Source organism: Ornithodoros turicata, chromosome 2 (genome assembly GCF_037126465.1).
Source record: "Ornithodoros turicata isolate Travis chromosome 2, ASM3712646v1, whole genome shotgun sequence".
Classification (NCBI taxonomy): Eukaryota; Metazoa; Arthropoda; class Arachnida; order Ixodida; family Argasidae; genus Ornithodoros; species Ornithodoros turicata.
In genome coordinates, this window is record NC_088202.1 from 129,229,081 (window position 1) to 129,244,276 (window position 15,196).

Genomic DNA, 15,196 nt, shown 5'->3' on the forward strand with positions numbered 1-15,196 from the left:
GAAAACGGGAGGCGTACGCCTTTTCTGTGACAATTATGAACAGCATAAGTGTTACAGAAAAGGCGTACGCCTCCCGTTTTCAACAAATCAGGGCAGATAACGATATCACTCGAAATTATGGTTGGCTAGGAGCGTGCTATGCGGTGAAGTTCATTTTTAAGAGTGTGTGTGCGTGTACACTCTTAAAAATGAACTTCACCGCATAGCACGCTCCTAGCCAACCATCATCTCGAATGATATCGTTATCTGCCCTGATTTGTTGAAAACGGGAGGCGTACGCCTTTTCTGTAACACTTATGCTGTTCATAATTGTCACAGAAAAGGCGTACGCCTCCCATTTTCAACAAATCAGGGCAGATAGCGATATCATTCGAGATGATGGTTGGCTAGGAGCGTTCTATGCGGTGAAGTTCATTTTTAAGAGTGTATGTCGGCACAGTTCCCTTAGAAGTCGGCCCAGGACGCACATTCCCCCAGGGCGTCAGTCGTGACGTTGCCCACCTCTGTGAGGCCGACAACGGCGAGCCCTTTCATCAGCACCACCACCACCACCTCATTTTTAAGAGTGGATAGGTCGTTTGGGCTATTGGGCATTATGTGTTGGAACCGAAATTACGGTGAGGACTCGTTTCACATTGTGTTAAGCAGTTGATATGGGGGACTGTCTGCCTGCTGGGAATAGTCGCGAAGTTCAGTTATTCATCTCACCAGCTCCCCCACCGAAATTAATGCAGTTATTGATACAACAGAGATGTTCAGACTGTGAAAAGCATTGTCTCAGTTTTATCTGCACCAGAAAGAGAAAATACCTGCGATGAATATGCTGTCTATCGATGTTGGCTGCGCAGAAATGCTTACGTAATACCGGAGCACAATCAGAACGAACGGACGTTTTTGTTTACAATACGCAGTGTACGGTACCTCTACCAGCTGTTAATCGAGGCGAGTAGGAAATAAAAGGAAGCGCTTGTCCAGATCCTTAATGACTTTCCCGATGCTTCTTTCACTTCTGCGCAAGACAATAGAGAAAGTTTGTTCGCACACCGCTAAGAAACGGCGTAAAATATCGTGAAAACAGAAGCACTGGTGTGTTCTCCTTGCTTTACCCATGCCAATGACACATTTTGTAGAATTCCAGGACTATCCGTTGATTTGTATTGAGTCCGAATTCGCAAATATTTTAGTGTGCGGCACTTTATCGAGATGGCAGCACATGTTCGAGACGCACCAAACTTTAATTTATTAAAAATCAACGGCACAACCTTGTCCTCTAAAAAATATATCATTGACTAGAGAAAAGCTAAGAGAACACGCCAGTACCAATCTTGTGATGATAGTTTAGTGCGTTCACGTGTCCTGTGCGAACGAAAATCGCCCATAGATTTCTGAAGAAGAACACTCTTTCCTCTCTCTCTTTCGTTCTTACATCACTCACGTTGTTACATATTTCAGGAGTTTTAGTATCCTACACAATTTTAGCTAGCACTGTCAAACGCGTCTCAGTAGTGGGTGCTTTCTGCCATCGACAAGCATACGCCTATAACATGGCAGCCCGGGCGTTGACTGCCTTAATCTGGCACTCGCCTTCGCGAACTATCATGTGAAAGTGCATCCAGCGACTATCTCGTGCTCAGCACAAGAACGTTGCATGTTTGTTGTCCATCTACTTGAGCGACACGAGCCTCCTGGGTACGTTTATCGCTTCAACTTTGCTTAAGATTTTCTGTTCGCGTTCAGCTTGCGATCCGCTTCCTTGAGCACACATAAATATTTATCCACTGGCCACTGGTATGCCGTGGGAAAAGCTACAGTGTTGTTGTACTTGGTATGAGTATGAGGAAGGCTATATGACTGCGATGACGACGTGCGGTCAGAATGCGTGTTAACGATGTCGAATATTGCATCAGGGAGCGCCTTCCCATAGTGCCTCGCACTCCATGTAATGCAGTGGTAGATGTGTGCCATTCTGAAAGTACAAAGAAGTAAAGTATTAAGTACTTGCAAAAATATGTACTTTGAATACAGTAAAAAGTCCTGCCTGTGCTAAATACTTTGAGTAAAGTAGAAAGTAGTGAGAAATGTGCTTGAAGTGTTTATCAAGTACTCTCAACTACATCGTACTGTTTTCGTGCCGCATCTTTTAGCTCTCTACTGAGTACAAGTTGTGTGTTATGTACGTAATAAATCTTTCCATAACAACAACTACAGAGCATTCACATACATATACGTTCAACCGCAACCTCTCAGACAAACCACACACGAATGCGATATGCATGAGTAAATAACGCGAAAGACCACTTTGAAGCACGCCAATTTATCGGCATGGAAAGCAATGCGAACTGGCTATAATAGGCCGAGGCGCAGTGCTGTGAATACCACGATGAACACGGCGGTGACAGCTGTCACGCAGCGAGCTAGCAAGGCTCACAGGAGGATACTTGAACTTGAATCGAAAGTACAGTAAAATGTACATCGAGGAAAGTAGAAAGTATTATTCAGCAGAATTACTCGAAGTAAAGTAAAAATACCCAAGTGAACTGTATACGGATTACATCTATCTCTTAAAGTTATAAAAATTGGATGTTGTCGAGCGGTACATCACACAGACCTGGCACCACACGCTCTCGAGCGATTCACGACGAATATGCGTATTTCGAGCACCGCTATCTTCAAAGTGGCCTTTCGTTTCTTGCTTTTCACGCTGTCATTTTTCGTTTATTTTCGTTATTCATTTTCACCGTCGTTGCACAAGCGCTTCAGAGGCTTCTGGAGTTTTTCACTGCTTCCTCCGCAAGAAAAGCGACAGCAAGCTGGCAGACATAGGCTATTGCACCGGTTGCGGGCAACCCCTTCGAAGCTGGCATTCTAGCATACTTTCACTTTCTGCAGAAAAGCCTGCATCCAGGAACTTTTTTTTTTCTTTGGCTTTAAGATTCGGTACTCTTGTACGTCCCCATCTACATGGCTCAGGATCACGGGCAAACGGAACATATTCCATCAGTATCGCGACATCTCGGAAGCCGCGGGATATAGTAGGAAGCAGCACGTGGACTCGTTAGTAATATTAAGCACTGTACTTGTCACTTACTCAAGTGATCAGCAAGTCAAAGCAATTATGGTTATGACACACTGATCAGTTCATTTGGAAAACTGGACATACCAAAAGTACAACAGGACGCGTGTTGTCCTTCCTGCAAGCGTCCGCTCTTATGTACAAGCTAGTCCACATTACTGGAGCCCATATGAAAGAGATAATGACCTCCTACGGCTCCCAAACTATGTCAAGTATACACTGGTCACGTTTTCATCTACTATCTTTAAAACACGACTGACGACGTCGCTTCCCCGGTCCACGTTTGATCGCCGCTCAGGATGAGGAAGAGACACCCCGAGGGTGCCAAGTTGGCACCCAAACCCCTCTGGATCTGCAGACCGCAAGCAAGAATTAATTCCTTCCAAAATAAACGCTCTCTTCCTGTGACAAGAGCAGATAAAGAAGGGGGTCCTTTAAAGCCACTGTTTCGCAGTCATCGCCCTGCATGAGTTTGCGTGGCCTACCACGAATTACCCGGGCAGTATACTAATTGAGCAGTCACCGACTGCTTTTCTTTGCCTGTGTATGTATTCATTATCTGCACAGTGCCTGCCAAAGTGTCTATTGTTTGGTGTCCTAGCCAACTTCTCAATATTCCTTTACATAGAAATAACCTACAGAAAATCAGGTCCGCTTAAACCATAACGGTTTGTTGACTTGGCCAGCATTCAATAACTTCAACAGCGAAGCGTAACAATAACATTTAACAATGCCCACACAATAATGACCGGAACACACAATGAAGGTATTTCTAAGTATCACACGAAACGCAAGCGAGCCAAATCTAACAACAAATTTAAAAAAAACAACTCTCAGGGTGTTCTTGGTTTTAAAGCTGCAGCATTGGTTGTGCAACAGATATTCCTTTAAAAATGATTTCAGCTTCGTAACAGAGGAAATCTTTAGGGCCAGGCTAGGGAGAATATTAAAAGCTGTTGGAATGTAAAACTGTCGCGTTACCGTTACTGTATCTAGAATTATTGGTACTCTGTACAGTGTCCACTGTTTCGCAGGACGTGTTGATTGTGACGAGGTGTTCTGAATTGTGATTTCCAAAAGTGTCATATTATGATTGTTCCAAAATACAGACTTTGAAAAGAGGCGAACCTGTGTTGAATATGTCATCACCGCAAAACTGATCCCAAGTGGAAGCCACAAAGAACATTTCTAGCTTCACGCTTGTGAATTCGGTTGTTACGGTTTTGCATGAATATCGTAGGATAGAATAACTTAAAGCATACATTATTGATCGCCTGATCTGACGTGGTGGGCAGCGCCGCAAATTATACAGCGTGCGTGAGACAGCTCTCAATTTCTTCGAAATTTGCGTCAAATGTGTATTCCAAGAGAGAGTCATGTCAAACACTATGCCTAGATATTTCACAGATTCAGTGTAACCGACAGGGGTACAAGAACAGTTTCTACATTCTGAAGCGTGCATATATCACGGTATGTTGTATTGTATTTTTGATTGTGGGGACAAACAGAAACAAATCATCTTAGTTTTCTGCTTGTTTATAATAATATGGATATTATCGAAGCATTATATAATCGCTGACGAAGCTGTCTGAATGACACTTATGACAGTTTCTTGTGTTGTAGATAGCGACAGCGAGTGTCATCCGCGTACTGATAAACCGTAACAGAGTCTGTGTTGGAAACGAGGTCGTTTACATATACATGTCAAAAGAGGCGGGGATAGATATGAGCCCTGTGGCACCACCGACTTGAGGTGTATCGTGGAACTCTACCTTTAATTTTCACCACTTGCGTTCTATTGCTGAGATAGTTCTTAAATAATAATAATTGGGTGTTTACGTCGCGAGACAACTGAGATCATGAGCGACGCCACAGTGGTCGGTCTGTGGATTGTTTTTGCCCACCTGAGGGTTCTTTAACGTGCGATGAAAGCTCATCACACGGCACCCCGTATTTAACGTCCCTCGCGGAAGACGGTGTGTCTAAGCAACTTGTACCCTGCCACCAAGTTGCTGGCGTCCTCGGCCGGGTTCAAACCCGCGATCTCGGGATCAGAAGGTGAACACGCTACCAACTGAGCCACCGAGGCCGGTAGTTCTTAAATGACTTTAAGGAACGTCAATGTAAACCTGCGGATAATATTTTTTGTCAAAGTCAATTAGTAAAGCAGCTGCATACTCATTATTGTCTAGAGCCTAATGAATTTGACCAAAAGCTTCTGGGAGTGTAATACTACTTCTTTCCATGAGTCTGTACTGTTCCATCGACAATATATCAAACTTCGATATGACATTTCGATAACAACAACAACAATAAATGAAGGGGAAGCGAAGATGACATGGGATGTTTCCCCGTTGTAGCCGCAGGACCCTACCCCACTTCACAGAGGTTAATATGAAAGGATGAATTATGGTGAACGCGAAGCGACGACAGGTCTAAATTCTGTTCTGTATAGAGCTCTTCGAAGTGTCATGTGGCTTGCACGAAAGCAAAAAGGGAGCGTAGAGCCGGGCACTGACGCGCAGGGGACCTCCATGGGCCAAATACTTTGGACAGGCTGAACGGTCAATGGTCAAGGAGCTCAAGTTGGCGTCGAAACATCAGGCATTCACTTAACTATGAAGCAATTTGGACTTTTCAATCACTCGCGTTAACACTGGTAGAAGGCAGATCGGGCGGTAATTTCCCATAGCGAGAGGAGCACGCCCGAAGGAACTCGGGTTCCAAGACGGGGGGCGGGTGGTGGGGAGAACAGCTAAGGGACATGAAAAAAGAAAAAAATTGGAGAAAAAGTCGAGGTTAACGTTTCGAGCACTTGCTCTTCATCAGAACCGGGGAAAATGAATCACAAAGGGTAAAAGTACCAAGCATGCCGCGCAGATCCAGGTGGCTAACGAACTGTTGTTTTTTGTCATCCTACCTGGAAGCTGGCAATAGCCTGGCTGACATTTCCTTTTTTTTCTTTTTCTTTTTTTCACTCTATTAAACATATCCCCCCCCCCCTACCAGGAAAGGTAGGTGCGGTCTCATTGGCACATTCTGCAGCCAAACACACTGACAGGACGCTTTTCCGCGAGATCACAGTCCTTTTTTTTTCTCTCCAGTTAATCTTTCATCGCGTATGCAGAGCGGACGACAGGACGTTAACCTAGAGACTCCGTTTTCCGGTCACTGGTTTTACTTTTACACCACCGTCGATTACCCTTTCTGGTCAATTGTGGTGTCTCAAGTATTTCACGAAGGACAACTCATTCACCCCTCTCTCATTCTCTCTTACACGTTAATCCCTCGCTGATCCAAATATGTGGCGGGCGATGTTACGCACAAGGTAGGACAAATAGCTAAAGCTAGCTTCATCAGTAGGGACAACACAAAAAGCCTCCAAACGCCCAAGAATCAATTAGTATATATGCAGGGCCGTTTTGAGCTTCCTTTTCTTTTTTTCTTTTTCTTCCTCTCCTAGATGGAGTTCATCTCACTTATTTGTCCTGCCGAGCTAGGAACAGGCCGCTGTGAAGAAATCGGGTAGCTTCCTAGAAATATTTAATATCAGGGGACATACGTGAAGCCTGTCCTGCAGTCATGGCGGCGTTACGTCGCCAGACAGCTTGTCAGCAGTTCCAGCAACAGTCAGTTCCAGCTACGCAGATTCCGCCGTATGCCCCGTTTTCTGCACTCCCAATTCGCCTCGTAGAAGATGTCGATGCGTGTGTTGCACTGCTACATCGAAATGACAGTAATGCACCGTCTGTCACTTAATGACCGTTTCGTCCCAGTACATTGAACTGGACATTGAACTGAACACTCTTTAGATATAGCGAATTTGTTCTAATTTCTTCGATATATAGTGAATAGTTGTCGGTCATTCGGCAGAACTGATAAACTAGTCTCGATCACTTTTCATTCTCTATTCAGCTTGTGATCTGAGCGTGTGGCTACTGATAACTGCAGATTTGGGTGGATGCCCTCCGGCATACATGTCTGAATTTCTGTGTGCTTGTCTCTTATGAGGAAATTTATATACTGTATATAATACACGTTTATCTTCGCAGCGAGATTCTATACGCAAACGAAAGACTTGTATACAGCAGAAAAGCTTGCACAGAGCAGCAGGGTAACAGAGAGGGAAACTGTATTATATCGGAAATATAGCAGGTAACGGTAACGCATATCCCACATTCAGAATACCTGAACGAGAAACGGAAACGAAATAATTTGAGGTAATAATGCGGGTACTGCAGGATCCATTACATTCATTTACGGTATCACTTCGCTACATTAGAAATAAACCGAATAAAGCGAACTAAAATTGATCAACTATAAAACAACAACAGATGATGACGATGAGATGGGGCATAAAACTGGAGCATGTAAGTATCGTAAATTGTATAGTAAATAGAAGAAATATGGAGTTCTTACGGTGACTTGCAAGTTGTGAGCGTGAGTAACATTCGTGAAAACCACGTTCCTACGTATTAGCTGTTCAAAGAAACCACGTATGCGTATATTTTTAAATGTTCTCCTGTTGTGTCCACGTATCGGTAAAGTCCTCAACATAGATTTGAGAACATATACAAGCTTCGTCACGGTCTCAAAGCTCACTAAAAATAAGAAGGAAATTAGGAAAACAACAAGCGAGTGGACCGAAAACCGAAACAGAAATAGACTTTTACCATTGTTGTTTTCGTCGTGTGAGTGCGTGACCCAGTGTCGGAAGAATTAAACACTGCCTTCTTTTTATGTTGTGAAATTAACACGTTCTTCCTCGTAATTAAACGTTCCTCGTAAGTAAACGTTCCTGTTTTATCGTGATAGCGAACTTTAGTCCACAAATTAAACTCGGAGACCTACGTTTTAAGGAAAACGCAACGAAGCTTCCGCTGCCGACAGTCAAAGACAGCCTTTGCGCATAGATGAAATAGGAAGCACAAATAGTAATGGTGATGATAATCGGGTCCCAAGTAGGTGGCTGTTACAACATACTTACAGGCTTTCCATGGTTGCGTGGTCGGTGGGGTTTTATTACCGAGTGATCTGTCTGGCGATATGATGGCATGTAGCTCGGGGGGCTTGCTCTGGGACAGTGGAATCATGGCACAATTTTCTGACTGAATCATGTCAATGACGATCATAATCTTCTCATTATCTATCGACGGTGCGAGCTGTCCCCCGAGAAGGTCCACTCATAGCAAAAGCTCTGGAACTGAACCATGCATAACAGTGCCCGCTCAGATTCTTACGCCTTTGTCCCTTATCTGTAGTGCGACACTGACAGCTTAGTGATACTATTGGAATGCGGGAACATCCCTTCTTTATCTAGCGCATGGATGAATTGTTATCTTTTCTGCCAGTAGCATCCAGTTTGACTTTGTCAACGGCTCTGATAGCAAACACACGTGAGGGGGACACCGCTTTATTAGACGCGCGAATACCATCTCATGAGACAGTCGAACGCGTGACATCGAGAAGACGCTGTACTCTGAGCCGGTCGGCTTACCAATGTTCCTGTTGTCTTTCCAGAAGGACACAAATGACCGTGCTCCAGTTCCTGCAATGGCATCTGGAATACACATAGACAAGGTGGTCGCAGACATCCGAGGTAAGTTAAGGGACGCCAACAGACTCTAATAGAATGACACGTGCTGGTAGCGGGGTAGCACGTCATCGGGCTGAAACGCCATTTTCTTGCTGTGACACGACGCCTTCATGGTTTCGCGCCCATGACGCGTGTGTTCATTTCTGTGAATATATCTATCAGTCTTTCATGCCTTTTTCTTTCCTTCTCGTGTTTCGGTGCGTGCAGGGATATACACAGGATTTTCGGTGACACCCATATTTGCAGCTTTCCTTGCTTTTTTATCTTTCTGCCATGCAATTTGGGGCGGGGGTGTTGCAAGGCTTTTGGGGGTCGTAGCGGTCTGTGGGGTGATACTGAAAAAGTTCCTGAGTGTGTGCCCCCTCCTTTCAATCGATATGGTCGTTATTCGTGGTGAAGTGTTTGTGTCCTAAGTAACTTGGAAGTAACTCGCTCTTTTTTTCAAGTAACTCGGTAACTGCGAGTTACATTTAAGGCTGAAGAACTTCGTTATTAACTTAGTTACATTTTTCTCTCGATAACGTAACTGGTAACGAGTTCTTTTTGACGGGTAACTTCTCAATCTATGATCCCCATCATTGGAGGTAATCGGCTTTCGTGGTTCCGAAGGGCTCGGTCGTTTTTTGATACAATGTCAGGAGTTGTATGCCCTAGAGTCACTAAATAAGCTTCGCTACCATCCATGATTTCAACAGCAAAATACGGGTGCAGCTCAGCGATTCATGCGAAAAGCAGCAACTTCTCCGCAAGTGTATACGCGGGGTCGGCCGGTTGTACCTGCATTTTTTTGCTCACTCATACACACATTCATACGACGGAAGTCGACGCAAGCGGCACCTGTTGAACAAGAGGGAAACTGATGTTCTGGGGCTGGAACAACATGGAAGGGACAGATACAAACAAAGCCTCAAATTGCCCCGGTTGTACCTGATTTGGCTAGTCCCGAGTTTCACCGCTGTGCGGCGTCGATTTGGCGAAAAACGCGAATACGTGTTTCTGTCTGTTTTTCATATAACACTAAAAATGTGTTCTGTAATGTTCACACATAATCAGTACTAATTCTCGTGGTCGACGTTTGTGGGTGTCCGTTCGAGCAGGTTCAACAAAAGAAAATATCCAGATGCTTTCTACGTAAATGCATGCGATGAAGCATTTTTTTTTCTCTTGCAAATTAATCAATCAAGCACTCCCTCGAAAGCAGCTCATATCGCATATTTGTGTTTCAGAATTCGTGAAGGAGCTATGCAAAGAGTACCAGGAAACTCTTATTCCTATCAACGATGACAACGTCAATCTCCACAAGCTCTGCACCAAGCTTGAACACGTTGTCCAACATGGACAGAAAGGTTCGTGTATACAATGCCTCTTCTTTCCTGTCTTTCAACACTTCTGGCGTCGTATCCATAACGTCTTCTGTTGCTCGTAGACAAGTTCACCTTCTTGGGCAATCCCAAGGATTACTGGGACTACTTCTACCGTTGCTTCGCGTCGGAGAGCAGCTGTCCTGCATACGGCGGCATTACTTACGCAAAGTCTTTAAGCGAGGTACGTTACATGATCGGTGTTCGTCCTCTCTATAGCACAACTATACGCAACGACCAGTATTATATATATTGTTACTTGTATTATTTTCAGGTCAAGACTAGTCTTGGGAGGGGCCGAGCTTTCATCAGGTTTTGTCTAATGTTCAAGTGTCTTCCCGATACCTTGAAAGCATGCGCTGACAATGTCAAGGCAACTAGGTAAAATAGATGCTATCTGCAAACAGAAAATTCTGCATTCTGAATGACGGGCTCTTATCTTCTGTGTTGCCATACAGGCAAAGTGAACGCACTTCCTGTTTTTATTATTACAGTGAGTTTTACCAGGACTGGTCAATACTCCACAATTCACAGAAGTTCCATAACTGTATCGCTTCATTGTATGACCTAAATGCGGCAGCGTTTGACCTGTCACCAGGCGCAACTGATCTAGATGTGTCATGGCCGCATTTTGCAAAGTAAGTGTAAAATCCCAGGAATACGCAGTCGTAACCGTAGCCACAGTTTATGCACTAATTCAAGCTCTACAGAACCGCTTTCGATACTTTTTACAGGAAAACCAATTATTCCTGGATTCCACAGAACAAGCGTTCAAGTATAACCAGTATTACAGTTCCAGTATCGGGGGTAAGGTTAAGTTTCAATGAGATTAACTTAAATAAGCAATACCACAGCCATGTAGCAAAAACGAACATCTTACAGAATAAAGACGGTCCCGCATCTCCAGTTCCTAGCTCCGTTCCTCAGGATGTCTTCGAGCAGATGAAAAAAGAGCTTCAGCAGAAAATTTGTGACGCCGAAGCTGCCACTGCTGAGTCTGCGAGAGCGCTACAGGTGCACAAGGACGAGCAAAAACAGAAAGAAGAGCGTTGGAAAGAAAGGGAAGAGGAACTTTTGGCAAAATTAGCCGTCCTTGAGAACGCTGGGATGAATGGATCCGCCCAAGATTCTTCGACAGAAACGGATCAAGAGCTTGACAAGGTGTTGCAACAGCTCGCAACAGAAAACAAGGACCTGTCTGTGAAGAACGGTTTTCTTACTCGACGACTGAACGAGATCCTACAAAGGCTTGAGGACAGCGAGGAGGCACTGGTAGCTGCAAGGCAATCGGAACTCGAGTTGCAGACCAGAATGGAAAAGCTTCGGCTCGTTAACGAAGGTCTCAAGAACCTGGTAGATGCAGTCCGGCAAGAGAACACGATTCTGCGGCAGCAGGCAGTGGTCATGGATAAAGAGATACACAACACGCACATTCTTCTGGAACAAAAGAAAGTACAGTGTAAGTGTCTGGACGATCAGCTCACAGAACTGAGGTCAAAGTGCTGTGAAGCCCTTAATAGCAGCGCCCTTAAGGATAAAAAAATTAAGAAATTAGCAAGCATACTGTGTGTGATACGGAAACGGCATGTAACGTCAAGCAAATCGCCAAGTGAAGGAGAAGGAATCTCAAGTGTTGATGACAGGAATGTCAACTGTGATGTCTGTGATAGCCCCGCCGACGGGACCACTGAACTTTCTGCGCTAAGTGCGAACAATGATAAAGTACAATATCAGGAACTCTGTAAAGTCGTGGACGAATTTCCTTCAGGAGACTCATCGACAGATGCTAACTCTGAGCTGTTTGAACACTGTTTGCGCTACCTCGGGTCGGCGTTGCTACAGCAAGAATCTCTGATCGAGAAAGCAAGCAGCAGAGTGAAAGACTTGTCTTCCGCAACTCATAGTATTAACTTACAACTGCACGTCTTACAGGAAGTGCTAAGCATGAAGCCTCCTGAAGATGCCGCACCTAGCAACGGTCACACTGTGGTGTCACAAGAAATAGTACAAACAGAACTGACGCCACCTCGAATTGAGGGATGTGATTTTATTACTACACTTTTCGAAACCCTCTGCCGTAATCACGCTAAGCTGCATGGGTTGATGCAAGCAGAATCTCAACTGGATGCTGAGCTGGCTGACTGCAGAGAGCTCAACAGTATACTCGCGAGCAAAGTGCATGAGCAAGAACGTAAACTCTGTGGGTTCGTGCAAGAGCTCGACAGGACTAAAGTTCTGCTAGAAACTTTAGAAGGAACGCATCAAAAGTTGCAGACAGCTAAAGCTGTCATGCGGTATGAACTGCAGGAGAAGAAGCACATATTGAAGAACCTCAAAGCCCAACTAGAAACGACGCGCGAAAACAGTGCCAGAGTTCGTCGTTCGAACGCAGAGTCGGAGTTGGAGTGGAAAAGTCTGCGGGAAGAATTTACCAGCAGAAAAAAGCAAGACAGTCAGGACAGCGGTCTCTCGGACGCGGGTCACAGCTCTCGGGAACAGTCTCCTTCTAGCGGTGATGACACGTCAGAGAAGGACGACCCAGATTCCGTTGAAGACTTCAGTTCGGCAGTGGTAGATTCAGATAACGACTTGTCCCGTTCGCCCCATATGCTGGTTATTGATATCGAGGAAAGATATCGTATAAGGTCACAAAGGCTTGAGTTTCTGGAGCAACAGTGCAGGATACTCTACAATAGTTTAGTTCGTAGCACGGAGCGCAGCAACGGGTTGCAGAGGCGGCTCCATAGTTTGCTGCGTGGCACACGCTACGATACTTCCCCAACCAGTAGTAGCAGCAGTGACGACGACGCGCCTCCAGTGCCTCCATCGGAACTTCAAAGTGCATTGGCTGTTATAACAGAAGAAGCGGCAGCGCTTCCGGAGGAAAGGCTATTGACGGATTACGAGTCTGACGTAGAAGAGACCTCTCAGGACGACTCGCTCCCTGAAATTAGAAAACGTACCCTTGACACTGTTGTGCAGCGAGTGAAAATGGAGAAATTTCAAAGCGAAGAAGCTATCGCAAACTTGAGACAAACTATAACGGAGCTCCAAGAAGCCAATGAACGACTGACTCTGCAGATTACCCAAATGGCGGATGAAAGACTGCAAAGGGAGAAAGATGTAAGGTAAGTCGGCGTCATTTGACATTTGTATTGTTGTCCTACTCGTGAATTCAGTTTATTTTCTTTTTCCTGCACCTTTCGGGTCTTGTCCTATGGTACACACCTTTTTGGTGTCTGTTTCACGCCATGCAGAACGGGGTTCCTGAAACGCTCTTCCAAAAGTGGCCGTATTCCAAATATGGCGCGAATGGCCAATTCTATACGAAACACTGTTTCGCTAAGTATTTCGCACGCACCTTTTTGATCACTGCGGTAATACGTTTCAGTTGAGCCTACTGGAGGAAAACAAAGTTTTTATTTGCAAAACCGTCCCTTTTATACGCTAGAAAGTGTCATAGGAATACTGTGTTGCATGGAAAGTTGTACAGTGCTCAAAAGTTTACGGAACACGCTCCAGCGCATTCATTCCTCAGAGTGAGACGCTGGCAGCGAATGGGACCGTATAGACTTACAACCTAAAAGCGATAAAACCCCAGTGCAGGGGACACGGAAAGACAAAACAGACTAAGCACTGACAGACAGTGCTTCGTCTGTTTTCTGTGTCCCCTGCACTGGGGTTTTATCGCTGTTAGGATGTACCACCAAACAGCCCGGTTTTTATCAGTTTTTTAGACTTACAAACACGTGACTGGGTTACCTAGGCACATGTCTGTAAGTCCATACGGTCCCATTCGCTGCTAGCGTGTTCCGTGAACTTTTGTCCAGCACTGTACATGGGACAGCGAGGCACTGCCCGTAAGGCGGAACTGAACACACAACAGCAATACAGGGTGGATGCTCTAAAAGGTGAGCGACATTTTCGTCCGTGACATGATACTTCCTTGACCGATGCCTCGTTGACGGAAAGACTTCTGGTGCCTCAGAGTGAAGAATTTATGCCAGAAAAACCTACGAAAAAGTCGTGGTTACCAAGCACTGTGTAACAAAATCAGTACGACCCCGCAAACTTTCGTCTTAATCCCTCGGTGTAGCGCATAGGAAACGCACGAAGACGAAAGTTTGCGTGGTCGTATTTAGTTTTTTACGCCGTGTTTAACAACCACTCTTTTTTTATACGTTTCTCGGGTACAAATTATTTACTGTGTGGTAGCGGAAGCCTGTATCTCAAGTATACATATAGCGTCGCGCACGAAAATGTGAACTTTTATAGCACCCACCCTGTAGATAGATAACGACAGTAACATAGGGGGTTTCCGAAGACTCAAATCTAACACTTTGTCGCGATTTTATGATGCATAGTTTGCTTTCGTTTCACCAGGGAGACAGGTTTCACTGGTTTCTGTCAAGACACGTTCTGCTTCGGATGCGAAGTTACCTTAGCCGTAGCATCATACAAAATTTGCCTCCTTTGAATGAAGTGCATGTTATGTCTCCGCAGGCAGAGGGCATGTGATATGCTGAAGAACGAGCGGTGCATGAAGAGCGTTCAGGTCCAAGAGTTAACAAAGGAACGCGATTTGCTTCTTGAGCAAAGACAAGAACTGCTTCTGAAGCTTCAAGAGAAGGATGAGAAGATTGCGGAGATGGAAAAGAACAACAAGAAGACTATGCAAGCGTATAGCACACTGGAAGAAGAAGTCGCTGTGCTGACAGAGAAGCTGCAATATCAGACATCATCGCATGACCACATACAACAGGTATACTTTTGTGGTGTTTTCACTGGTCATCCGATCACGACTGTTTTCCTGATTCTAGTTTTGTGGTCCTTCAATCAGGACCCAATAGGTTGATATGTATTGACGTTTCAGAGTTTCGCGGTGCAGCAGACCTTGATAACAGAAATGAAAGATAGGATCGAGGATCAAGAAAAATCACTCGCTGAGCTTGAACAGTCACTGGTGGGACTTCGTGAAGATCGCATAGCGGAACAGACCCAGTTCTTCACGGAGGTGGGTATCATCGTAATTTATAGCAGTATTTATCAGCACCTTATTGGTGTACACCACACTCTAGTATGTTGATCTGGATAGTTTCAGTGTGTGTTCTGCATTAGATTTCGTGATTCTGCTCTGTATAAGAAATGCGACGGGATAAAATGGTT

At 44.9% G+C, this 15,196-nt stretch overlaps 1 protein-coding gene across 4 annotated transcripts in view; it reads left to right on the forward strand.

Annotated features, from left to right (window-relative positions):
- LOC135386111 (FYVE and coiled-coil domain-containing protein 1-like) overlaps positions 1–15,196 on the forward strand; it is a 45,858-nt gene that overhangs the window by 24,196 nt on the left and 6,466 nt on the right. For all 4 annotated transcript variants that reach the window (XM_064615850.1, XM_064615851.1, XM_064615852.1 and 1 more), the window contains exons 2-10: positions 8,594–8,672; positions 9,896–10,015; positions 10,096–10,214; positions 10,305–10,411; positions 10,525–10,668; positions 10,765–10,837; positions 10,913–13,158; positions 14,534–14,792; positions 14,904–15,044. In XM_064615850.1, the coding sequence (XP_064471920.1) occupies positions 8,594–8,672; positions 9,896–10,015; positions 10,096–10,214; positions 10,305–10,411; positions 10,525–10,668; positions 10,765–10,837; positions 10,913–13,158; positions 14,534–14,792; positions 14,904–15,044 (3,288 nt within the window). The remainder of the gene's footprint in view (positions 1–8,593; positions 8,673–9,895; positions 10,016–10,095; positions 10,215–10,304; positions 10,412–10,524; positions 10,669–10,764; positions 10,838–10,912; positions 13,159–14,533; positions 14,793–14,903; positions 15,045–15,196) is intronic.